The 13,317-nt window shown below is 35.8% G+C and overlaps 1 protein-coding gene across 29 annotated transcripts in view; it reads left to right on the top strand.

The window, feature by feature from the left end:
- EPB41L2 (erythrocyte membrane protein band 4.1 like 2) overlaps window positions 1-13,317 on the top strand; it is a 273,323-nt gene that overhangs the window by 186,748 nt on the left and 73,258 nt on the right. For all 29 annotated transcript variants that reach the window (XM_056818770.1, XM_007484557.3, XM_056818777.1 and 26 more), the window contains one exon: window positions 11,966-12,041. In XM_056818770.1, coding sequence (XP_056674748.1) covers window positions 11,966-12,041 — 76 coding nt within the window. The remainder of the gene's footprint in view (window positions 1-11,965; window positions 12,042-13,317) is intronic.

The raw sequence follows: 13,317 nt of genomic DNA, 5'->3' as shown, positions 1-13,317 counted from the left end.
AGGGTGTAGGGACTGTTTTATCTTTGTCATGCATGACAAAGATGAGGTCCAAATCAGGATACTCTGAATCTCATCATTTCCCCACTGCTCTGTGTGCTTGTTTCCTCACTGTCTCTCCTGGGAGTTTGTATATAATTTGTTAATAAAAATTTGTCTAATGTAATTGTTTAATTGAATAATATTAGAATACAGACCAGAAGAGACAGGGAAGTACTCAGGACAGTCATCCCATTACTTGGCTGAACTATGAACTTCATTGAAGCCATTATTAAAAAAAATTAAGAATTTGCTACTGAAGACTTTAGGGAAAAAGTTTCAATGACCTGCCTCTAACTATCTATGTATTTGTATGTGTCTGTGTGTATTATGTAGAACTGTTTCATTGGCCTTCACATAGGTTATGTAAAAAATATACATGGCTATAAATAGAGGTACTAATGATATCTAGATTTGATTATATACACATATGATATTCACATTCTGATCATATTCTAATTTGTGTCCAAGTTCCTTGGGTCTTGTCTTTTCTCTCCAATGAGTCATGGTATGCCTAGGGGCAAGCACTTACATAGTGGACTTAATAAATGTTTGTTGAAACAAATAAATATAAAAAGAAATGACAGAGAAATGGCCCTCTGCCAACCCCATATCTAAACGATGGTGCATTTTGTTTCCCATTGGCACTATTACCATTTCACACAGATGGAAATCTCAGAAGCCCAGATTCAAAATATACAGTAAATTGTGTTCAGAAAACTGCTAATCTTTGCTTTTTATAATGGGATTTCTAGATTTTTAAAAGGAACCTAATGGGGGTTAGCATGTAAAATGTGTTTTTAAATGAACTTAAAATCCATTTTAGTCTAACAAGGGAATTTATAGTCCAGTGCTTTCATTTTACATGTGTGAAAATTGAGGCAGAGAAGTTAAATAAAATTTTTAGTCATACAGCTCATTAAAGGCAAAGAACAATTAAGAGCCCATGTCTCCTTTTTTCCTAATCTTGTGTTCTTTCTGTTCTTAACCCCATTACGCCTTGCCTGTAAATTGTAAATAATTCAAAGTATTTATATGCAAGCTGCCTAGAGAGAGCCCTGACACATTCACAGAACCCATTCAAAAAGTTCTCTTAAGGAATTCAGAAAATACTATAGTAAAGAATGTTTTGGGGACCTAAATAAGAGAAAGATTTGTACCTATTTTCCCTCAAGTGGAAGATAACAAGGCATGTGCCACCACCCTCCCATCTGTCTCCCTGTCTCTGGCTCTCTCTCTGTCTCTCTGTCTCTGTCTCTGTCTCTCTCTGTCTCTCTCTGTCTCTGTCTGTCTGTCTCTCTCTGTCTGTCTGTCTCTGTCTGTCTGTCTGTCTGTCTGTCTGTCTGTCTCTCTCTCTGTCTCTGTCTGTCTGTCTCTGTCTGTCTCTGTCTGTCTCTCTCTCTGTCTCTCTGTCTCTGTCTCTGTCTGTCTCTGTCTCTCTGTCTCTGTCTCTCTGTCTCTCTCTCTCTGTCTCTCTCTCTCTCTCTCTCTCTCTCTCTCTCTCTCTCTCTCTCTCTCTCTCTCTCTCTCTCTCTCTCTCTCTCTCTCTCTCTCTCTCTCTCGTCTCTCTCATCTAGATGAAAAGTGGTTGTTGGTGACCACACTGACTGAGACTGAAGGTGAGGCACCTAGTATTTGAGCCCTTTTTAACTCATCCAGGTATTTTGAAAGGTCATCTCTAAAGCTGTTTTTCAGTGACACATCTAACATCTACCAGATGGAACTAGGACAAGATGAAGGCCTTAGGCAAAGTTTGAAAAATACATCCCCTTTGAATTATTAGCCTTATAAAATTCTAGGGACTTATCATAAAATTAAAAGAAGTTCATATATACCTGAGTAATGTGCTGCCTTGCCTTACCACCCAACACTCCCCACCAACTCCATTTTCCTTGACTACTCTTGACTTAACTAGTCAAAACAAGATGAGTAAAATTAAGAATAGCATTGCTTAGTTGTGTCTCTCTGTGTGTGTCTCTGTCTATATCTATCCATTCATCTAACCATCCATCCATCCATTTATTTATCTTCTTTATGCTCTCTGCACCCCTTTACTCCCCAATTTTAGATGTATATGTCATGGAGTTCAGTAATATCATTTTTACTGAGGTGAAAATTGCCAATATTCTTTTTTAAATGTCAATCTAAAATTCATAATTCTATGGATTATCATTTTTGTTTCAGACTTAGAATATTCTAGTATTATCTCATTAACAATAGTGGAATTTTTGTTTAAATTCTTTCCTACCAAAATTATTTCCCATCCTAGAGCTTAAAAGAATAAATAAATAAGAGGGATATTTTTGTGAAAATCAAATGATCTGGGATAATGCCTATAGGAAATGTGATGCTGAGCATGAGCTAGGTATGGTAGATATGGTTAAATTTAGAAAGATCTGAATTTGAACCTTGCCTCAGACACTTACTAGCTATGACACTGAGGACTTAAATGTTCCAACATTCAGTTTCCTCATCGTTAAATTGGGGATAAAAATAACATCTCTCAAAAGTTGCTAGAATAAAATGAGATTGTGTAAAGTCCTTTGCAAACATTAATGTGCTAGCTAAATGTCAGCTCTTATTGGTAGTTCATGAGGACAGGAACTGTTTTTATTTTGTCTTTGTGTCTCTAATACTCATGGTGCCTGGCACACAAGAGAGACACAATAAATGCTTGTTGAATTTAATTGAAATATAGATATGGAATGCAGGACAGACCAAGCCATTGCAGTCTTAACTGTAATCTACTGTTGCGACAATTGGTGGTACAGAGACAAGGTAAAGGAAAGTAATGAATGACTTAAAAAATGTGGACAGGGAAACACTAAGTTCATGAAGAGTTTGAAAAAGCGAAATTGTACAGCAGTGTTACATTTCATCTTGGGGATCAGCCTTATCACCACCCAAGAGAAAATATTTTAGTTGTTGAGGGGTGTTACTGAACTTTTAAGATCTTGCTCCTTATTTTTAACCTTCTCTTTAATCCACATACTATTCCAGATCTGGGAGCCCAATTATGGAAATGACCTATAAATAGTAGAAAGACACAAACTAACCTTTATGTGTCTTAGACAGTGACTCTCCAGTATGGATAGGATGAATCTGACTCCCTAGTAGGGATGCCGTGAATCATGTTAATTGTATAATCTTGGGTTTTGCTCCCTCCCCTCATTAAGAATGTGTCTTATGTTGCTTCTGAAGTGTTTTTGAGGTAATAAGAAGCCTCAAATGCTGGACCTTTCTGTCTGGCTAATATGTTGGAAACAGCCCTGTCAGGAGCAAAATTTTTTCTAGAACAAATCATCTGTCCCTCAAGATACTTACAATGTCATTATTTTCATGTACATTCCCATTTTAAATCTCTAACAACCAACCTTTAAATATTTGTTGTATTACTGTGGGCAGAGTAAATTTTGGAAACTTTCCTTATATTCCTTCTAGAAATATTTCCTCAATGAACCAAGTCACTCCCATATTTTTAATATCAATATTTTTATTGTGACTGTTGAGAGACACTTATCTCAAGAATTAAAAATTAATATTGAACAAATGGGAGGTGTGGTGAATATGTGCAGCCCTTGGCACCTAATAAAAAATAATAGCCTGGCCTAAGTGTGAGCACTTGATTGACTTATTTTCCCATTACAGCCCAGAACTCATGAGCCTCAAGAATTATATTAGTTTTGCCCTTGGAATTATACCATAATTCCCGCATATCTTAGAACTGTTGGATCTAGGTGTTTTCTGATGGCCCAAAAGCCTGTTGTCAGAATGAAAAAATGAACAGGAAATGTGTCCTCCCATCTAAGAAAATTTTCCTAGTTGTATATATATGTTTATAGGCAACAACTTTTTAACTTAGTGTTATTTTTTTTTAAAGCTTTAGTAACTAATTGATGTCATTGGAATAGAGTTTTTGTAATAAATCTGTCACAACTAAATGAAGGCTTTCTGGTTATTGAAAAAGACTTCTATTTCATGGACTCTCATTATGTTCTAATTCAAAAAACTAAGATTCTTTCCAGGAATGTGGCTTATGGGGAAAACAAGGCATGAATTTATAATCCAACATCTTTAGTGAAAGGGAGAAGAACAACCTCTTTAAAGCCCCTTTCTTCATGTGATTTTCAAGTCTGTGTAGACATGATTCATCTATTGAAAATATCAACTTGTTTCCAGTCTGGAGTTTGCTTAGGAAGAAGCATTCTTTAATGAATTACCCTTTAATTCTCAAAGACAAGATTCTTTAGATGAGAAGAGGCCCAGTGATTAGGAATGACACTGGAATTTCAGTGAATGAAATGAACAAATTCCATTTTAGTGTAAGAGCTCAAGCTTACTCTCATGTGTAAATGTGACAAAAAAGCAATTACATTTTTTGTGGGAGAGCTCCATCAGTGAAACTGATAAAGAAGAGCAAATATAGAAAATGCATGTTTTTGTTAAATTCAGGATCATATATTGTTATCTTTATCCTTTTTTTTTGTTCTGATAGCAGCCTTTTTAGCTCCTATCAACTGGTTGTAGTTTGGGTTTGAGCATGCATCCATCCAGATTTCATAGATGAAAATTAGGTTACAGCCTAGAAAAATGTTGTTTTTATCCCCCCATTCTTAAAAAAAAATTTTTGTTATAACTGTGGATTCTAAATTTGCCTTTTCTATTACATTTTTTTTTCCATTTTGTTACTTGGTTAGAAAAATCCAATCTTGTGAAGGAGAGAAGAGGCTGCTCCCTTGAAGGTTGTGGCTGTTGTTTGATGAGGCAAGGAGATTGTGTTCCTAGCCATTATTAGGGTTTTGCATCAGGCCAATGTTTACAGAATAGCTGTTTTCATTTTGATCTTACATTCCCTTAAAGGATGCTGTGGCCTACTGAGAGAGCAGATCTAATTCTGCCTCAATGGCAAAAGGGGAAGGAAACCTAGGGTCTTTGGACTCTTTTACCTGTATGCAGTAGTGATGTCTATACTGAAAATTGTGTTTGGTAACTTGGTGAATTAATCAGGAAACAGATTTAAGGGTCCATGTTAGGGGCTAGTATATAAGTGGAAAGGAACTAGTCTGTTAGCCCTAATAGAGCTAGGAAGCAATGACTTAGATTTTTAGACAAGAAAGAGAATTTAGAGATGATCCAGCACAACCTTTTCTTTGTCAGTAAGGAAGCAGAGAACCACTGAGGTTGAATAACTTGCTCAAAGTCACACAGCCAGGGAATGACTGAACTAGAACCCAAATCAGAAATTTGGTGCTGGAAGGGATCTCAGAAGTTATCTAGTTCATCCCACCTCATTTTATGGAGGAGGAAATCAAACTCGAGGTTTATGTAATCTGTTCAAGGTTCACATAAGGATTAGGAGAAGAGGAAAATTTGAATCCAAATCATTTGACTCCAGAACTCTTTAACTACACGTCTTTATACTCTATATGTACAGATCTATATATATCTAGATTTATATATTTAGATATAAATTATAGATATAGGTATATGTGGATTATAGATTTGCAGAGTATATATACTTCATTGACTATATACACTTTATATTACTATGTATACCATATTTCTATAGATTATATATTACTGTATGCAGTATATATGCTTTATACTACAGATTATATTTCATTTGTAGTATATATGCTTTATACTATACTTCTCATACTATGGGAGTCTCGACCCATACTATATTTCAGCCATTTACAATGTTTTATTATTTTGATAATGGCATTAGGGAATTAAAATCATTACTTCACATTTTGAAGGATTTTGCTTGGTATTTATTTTCAAAGTGCTATATTTATATTCCACCTCCTTCCATTATTCTCCCCTACTATCAAGGGGGGGGGGATTAACTTAAAAGGAAAAGCTGGCTTTATATTTAACCTTAAAGGGATTAAAAAAGATTCCTACCCCATAATCAGCCAATTTCCATAGGAATAGAATTTAGGATAGACACTAGACCTGTGATTCCACTTGTATTTGGGGTTCTCAGGTGAAGAAAGTCCTTCTGTTAATGCAGATCAGTATAGTCTTTTACAGTTTTAACAGTCATATACAGTTGTTCAGAGCCGAGATATCAGAAGTGCCACTAACAACACTTTTGAATGTCTTCCAATCATATTAAAGTTTAACCAAACTTAACAATTGGCATAATAAATAAAAATGCAGTAAAGCAGGGATAGATATGATTTTCTAAGTATGTACCCACAGAGATCCACAGTTTAGTTGCTCTTGTTTCTACTTGAGTTTGACACCACAAGTCTAAAGCACTGAGAAGTTAAGGGTTTTGCCTAGTCTCTGCTGTAGTCTACAAAGATGCTTAATTAATTTCCAGAATATTTTTATCACTTGATTAATTCACTAACAATTAAATATGGTGACTTGCCCATTGAAAGTAAGAAATGAAGAAAGATTTGCATGTTTAGAGTCTCATAGGTTCCATGATGATCATATTTTAATAACTCATACTCACTCAATGAATGTCAAGATTAAATTGGAACTATTAATTTCTCTAGACTAGTCATTAAAGAAATGATCTACTGTTGAAGATAAAAAAGAGCTTCAGGACTGCCCCTGTGATTTTTAGATAAATAGGAGACCTACTTTAGTGAAAAGACAAGAATGATTTGGGAGTTGCATCATTTTTTTTAAATAAAAGGATGATTCTGAAGTTTGGTGTGCTTAAAGCTACTGTGGAGAACAAATGGGTTTCATTAATCCTCTTGTCATCCTGTTTCATTCAATTATTTTTATTAGTAAACATTTTAATCATAATTAGTATCAAAGTAAATGTTTGTTCAATCCCTGTCTGAATTAATACTAAGTTTCAGTTGTTGAAAGAGAAATTAATGAGTCTTTACTGTACATAACTTTTGAAACACGTTTTGTGTGTTAGGTGTGTAGGTATGCTGACATCATCATTTTTCTAATTATGAGATGTTTGCATACTCAAGGAACATTTTTATACCATTAAGTCACTTTTAAGTTTTGTTCTGCTTCATTTATTTATTTATTTGTAAAAAACAAACAAACAAACAAAAAACCCTTCCCATCCATCTTAGAATCAACATTGTGTATTGGTTCCAAGACAAAAGAGAGGTAAGGGCTGGTCAATGGAGGTTAAGTGACTTACCCAGGGTCACACAGCTAGGAAGTGTCTTGAGGCCAGATTTGAATATAGGATCTCCCATCTCTAGGCCTGCCTCTCCATCCACTGATTCACCCTGCTGTGCCCCCCCACCCCCTTTTAAGTTTTAGAAGTATCTTCTTGATACCTGGTAGGTTTTCGATTTTCAGCTCTGATTGATTATTGCTAGACACTTTGCAAGCAGGGATGGATGTTTTCTTTAGAGTATGTCTTCTCTGCTGCTATGGACATCTAGTACCTTCTACCCTGAGCAGGATTTCTCTCTGTAATATCTCTGATAGGGGGACATCCAGCCTGTACTCAAAAGATTTCCAGTCATGAGTGTCTTGTTGCTGTGCCTCCTACATAGTCTGTTTCACCTTTGGACAACTAATGATTAGGAAGGAGCACTTAGGTGGTACGATGGATGGAGTCCCAGACCCAGAGTCAAGAAGACCTGGATTCAAATCTGCCCTCACATGCCTACTGAATTTGTAACTTTGGACAGGTCACTTAACCCTGCTTGCCTTAGTTTCCTTATCTGTAAAATGAGCTAGCGTAGGACATGGCAAACCACTTCTGTATCTTTGCCAAGAAAAGCCCAGAAAGGGGTCATGAAGAGTCAGACATGACTGAAAAATGACTAAACAACAATGATTAGCAAAGGTTGCCTTATATACTGAACTGAAATTTCTAACCATTGTGCATAGTTCTGCCCATCAAATACCCCGTTAGAATGGGAATTCTTTGAGGATAAGAAAAGTATTTTTGACTTTCAGTTATGCTGAGCACACACAGTGTCTGGTAAATATTAAACACTTATCGAATGTTTTTTGATTAACTGAAATTTGTTACTACTCTTCAAAACCTGACTTTCCTTTATCCTTCCTTCCTGATGCTTGAAAACCTTCCCATTGTCTTCAAGGAAAGCTCCAGAACTATCAAATCTGAGTGGCTCTTGCTCTGTCTTTACTCCACTCACTGAAAATGCAATCAATACACACACTCACATTCTAGTCGGTACCTGATCACTTTAGTCACTTTCTGGCTTATTTCCAGATTGCTTCCCTTCCCACGAAAGCTGACCAGCTCCTCAGTGTCATCTTTCTTATGCTCTTGGCTCCTTTTCTAAACTCTGACTAGTTTTTCTATTTAGCTATTACTCAACCCATGAAGTCACCCGCTTTGTTTAATCACTCTCATTTTCCTCTGCTCCCCCCATTCATATTTTACCTTTTTGAGGTGTATTGAGCAATTCTTTTGTTGACAGTGATATCAGATTTGGCACCTCTTATTGAATTAACAATTATACTTGATGCTTGTAGTTAATAATTTTCTCCTCCAGCCATTATGATCCTTGATCATTCTGGAGTTTTTAGATCTCTGGTTCTCTTAGAGATATTTTCTTCCCCGTTTGATTACATGATAGTTATTCTCATGGCACCCCCTTCTCTCATTCTCATTCCTTTATTAGTTCCTCAACCTCCCCTCCTTTAATTTTATTTTATTAAAAAAAATCTTATCTTCCACCTTGGAATCAATATTAGTTATTGATTCCAAGGTAGAAGAATGGTAAGAGCTAGGCAGTGGGATTTAAGTGACTTGCTCCAGGTCACACAGCAAGGAAGTATCTGAGCAGACTTGAACTCAGGACTTCCCATATCCCTCTAGCTGCCCCATACCTCCCCTCCTTTAATGTGTATCTTCTCTCTTTTTGTTCTTTCTACACAAAGTCATCTATTTCTATGAGGGATGGGGGCCTTATTGCTGGGATACAAAATCCCATGTCTCAAGCTTCAAGGAGAGGCTGTTTAGTTTGACTTTTTTTTACAGGTGGAGAAATGGGGCTAGGGAGGTAAAGGGACTTGCTCCTGGTTCACCTGGGAGTAACAGAGCAAAGATTTGGACCTAGGGCTTCTCACTTCAAAGTCAGTGCTCTTTTCACTGTACCAAACCCCAGTTACCATCTCTATGCAGGTATGTCTCAAATTGGTATCTCTAGCACTGAGTTCTTTGAAGAAATTCAATCAAATGCTTGTTGGATACCTGGATGGTGTTTTGAACTTGAGTGTCTTTAATTGAACTTTTGTTCAAATCTCATCCCAACCTTTTATCCTCCTTCTCTCCCTTCCTGACTTTCTGTTGATATGACTATCACCTTTCCTGTAATGCAAACCATGGACCTTGGAGACAGGGCTCCTAGAATAGAGGACCTAGGGTCAAATTCCACCTTCCTGTCACTTACTCCTTGAGTGACTTTGGGAAAATATAACTTCCATGGACCTCCGTCTCCTTATCTTTAAAATAAGGCTATTGGGAAAGACATCCTTAAGATTCCTTCCAAATCTAAAACTGTAATCTATGAAACTTTATGAGAGTTTATTCTCTCTCATTGTTCCTCCCCAAAACATGTAATAATTTTCCAAGCCCTAGTAAAAGATTGCAGATTTGTTTTTTTATCTTTTATTCCAAGAACACATTTATGCATAGGTTTTCTTACATGATTCCTTTTTTCTCCCTCCCACCTCCAGGAGTTAAGAATTTCCAATGGGTTATACATGTGTTATCACTGAAAACATATTTTCATATTAATCATTTTTATAAGAGAATAAACTTATAAAACCAAACCCCCAAATCATATACCCAAATAAACAAGTGATAAATCATATGTTTTCAAGATTGCAGATTTAGAACTTGAAGGAACCCTAGAAAACATGCCCTTTTCCAATAACCTCATTTTACAAATGAAGAAATAGTCCTAGAAATGGTCATATAAGTAATTGATGACAGAGCTAGGTTTTGAACCCAAGTACTCTGACTCAAAATCTTGCCTTATTTTCACTATATGACATTTCCCTCTTATACCTGCTCTTTGTGGATTCTGCCTTAGCAATTTGTCTTGCATCTTCTTTACATTTCCATTGCAACCACCATAATTCTGGTGCTCCCAACCTAGTCCTATAGAATATTGAAATATAGCAGTTTGAGTATAATTAATTATCTACTCTGATTAGGTTACTTCTGCACCAGGAAAAGGTATGAACAATAATTTTAATTCTGATATGATATTTCCCTTTCCTAAAATTTCTCATAGCTCATTGGATGAGTTTTTGCATTTATTCCCATTGAATTTGTGTCTTAATTTCTGCCTTAGATTCTCCTGTTGCCCCTATTTATGTCTGTCTCTCTGTTATTTCTCTTGTATATCCATTGCTGGTCTTAAATAGATATGGGGAGGGGATTCCCAAAGGTTCTTGCACCTTTGGTAGACTTTTTTACACATATTGCCTATTGGCAGGCACATTGACTTTTTGATGTCAGCTATCTTGGTGCAGGTAAACCTCTGTGACTTTCTGACTAAGCTCACCATCCACCCCAACACCAGTAATTCATTCCAGCATATCAGGAAGCTCCTACTCTCAGGATGAAAGGAGTGTAAACGTGTCTCCTCCCCCACTTACTGCCTGTTTTAATTTCCTTTACTCTTCAAGTTGTCTTTGATGTTGACCTTGGGAGTGTGGGTGGATGGACCATGGAGGGCAGAGGAAATAGACTGAATAAGGGATTCCTTTTATCCAAATACCCCCAGCTAAAGTTCTTGGATGGGCCTCACATAGACACTGCAGTGGTCTTTTCTTTTTTCATAAAGGAAAATCATCCAGCCCTTGAGCACAACTCAATATCAGTGGGATGATTTTGAATATCTGTTTACTGTAGAGATATTAAGAGGGAAAGAAACTATCACCAACCATGTTCCAGCCCAAAAGGCCTCCCTGATGATATCTAAATTCAGGGCTTGACCTCTCACTTTTTGTCTTTATGACATAGTTTGTGATTCCCTTTTTTCATGTGGACTTTTAAAATTATCCGAAATCAACTATCTAAAGTTGATCCTAGTGGCCAGCCACTGTTAGTTTTCCATGATCTTTAGCACCTTCCTGGCTTGTCCTTTATGATCTTGGCTATAGTCACATACTTCTTAATGTGGCCCCTTCCCAACTTTCCAGTCATTTTATACAACTGCCACATACATACAGCGTCTGGCCTCCTGGCTCTTCCTCACATGAGAATCCCAACGAGGGACATTTTTTTTTACCATACCTGGAATTTTCTCTCTCATCTGAGTCACCAGACCTCCTGTGCTTCTTTCAAATCCCAACCAAAATCAGATGTATGGATGGCATGGATAAGTGGATAGATTGATGAATGGATAGATAGATAGATAGGTGGATGTATGGTAAGTGGATGTATGGATAGATGGATTGGTGGATGGTTGGATGGATAGAAAGATGGATGGATGGATGGCTAGATAGGCAATCTGTCTTTCTATTTGTATATACATGTGTTTATGTATATGTGTGTTTATATACATGAGTTATATACATCTGTTTTTTTCCATGCTATCTCCCCAATTGAACTGAGTTCTTTGAAAACAAACCTTTTATTTTCTTAGCTTTTTTTTTGTATTTCTAATGCCTGACACATAGAGAAGATACTTAATAAATCAATACCTTACACAAAAAGGTACTTAAATTAAATCTATGCCTGACACACTGTAGTAGTCACCTAACAAATCAGTGCCTCATACACATAGTTACTAATGATATTATTCCATGTATGGCTGTTTTTTCTTGTTTGATTCTTAGACTTTTTTAAAGTGATACTTATATTTTAGCTTAATTTTTAAAAATTATGTTCACAACTGACTTTTTAAAGAGGACTTTTGCCTTTTCTCTTTAGAAGTCATGAAAGGAAATGTGTCATCTTGTTTACATTGTGAGTAAATTTGTTATTTAATCTTTACAGATCTTCCCTGGATATTCACCTTTAATGTGAAATTTTATCCTCCTGATCCTTCCCAACTGACTGAAGACATTACCAGGTATTTGCTTTTTAGAATAAATTTCAATTTCAAACTAAAAAATAACAGTGTTCAATTCTGTGCTTTATAGAAATGGGAATCTTTTCAGGAGAAATTTTAAAAAGACAACCTTTTACAAAACCCTTTTATGAAGAGATTTCTTTGGAACATAAATAATATCTTGAGACCTTAAACTTTCCCTTTTTTCATTACTATACTTTATATTTTTTTACTACACAGTATTATAGTATTACTGTTCATTAATATTCAGAGGTTGATATTGCTGATAATGTGGTTTCTTTTGCCAGTCTTTTAATCAAGAGTAGAATCCAAAGGTTCCGTTTTTTATAATGCAGCGACTTTTTGAAAAACTGATATATTCTTCCCTACATTTTAGTAGCATGTAATAGCCTAGAAATGATTCAGTTATTTATTTTTTTTAAATCCTATAGAAAGGAAAACTAATTGAGACATTTAGTCATGTAGATGTCTGTGGTATGATTATTCAGAGGCCGAGAGACCAGGTATTCTCTGATGATTACTCAAGTTCCAATAACTAACTCCTTTCTTAACCTTCATTTTGCAACTTGACAAGATGGTTGCCAAAGAAGGTTGTAAAATTTATTTTTCTAGCAATTTTTATCAATAGGTTGATTCTCATCACTTTTCATTAGTTTAAGGGAATAATATAGTGAAAGAATGGGAATAGAATAGATTGCTTGACCTTCAAAAGTAACCATTCTTTTCCTTTCAATTGTTACGTTTTTTCTTGTAAACTTATTCTAAATTTTGTGCCATATTAAGTGTCTTAAAAATTCCATAAAGGAAGAAGTATATGTTGTTTTGGTATGGTAGAAAAAGTATAGGATTTAGAGTTGGGGCCTATGTTTGAATTCTGATTGAACTATTAGCTACTCTGAGGTAAATGCACTTCACATTCCTGGGTTTGGTTTTTTTTTTTTTTTTTTTATAAAATGAGGAGATTGGACTACAGATGACATCTAGGGCCTTTGTTTTTTTTTTTTTTTGCTTTAATCCTAAAAATATCAGATATAACCTTTGATCAAGAGCTTCTTAACATAGTCCCAAGAACCCCCAAGACACTTGGATAGATTTCAGGAGTGGCCCTGAATTTATTATTATTTGATGGCTGAAATTCCCAACAGATAGATCCTACATTTTTTTTTCAGTTTCAATTTTCTGAGTTCTGCTTCATTTAGAGACAATTTTGTTTACTATTCTTAGTGTTGGATAGCTAGGTGGCTCAGTGGATTGAATGCTAGGCCTGAAATCAGGA

This window comes from Monodelphis domestica, chromosome 2 (genome assembly GCF_027887165.1).
Source record: "Monodelphis domestica isolate mMonDom1 chromosome 2, mMonDom1.pri, whole genome shotgun sequence".
Classification (NCBI taxonomy): domain Eukaryota; kingdom Metazoa; phylum Chordata; class Mammalia; order Didelphimorphia; family Didelphidae; genus Monodelphis; species Monodelphis domestica.
Note: the sequence above shows the minus strand (reverse complement) of the source record. Positions and strands in the feature narration are given on the sequence as shown.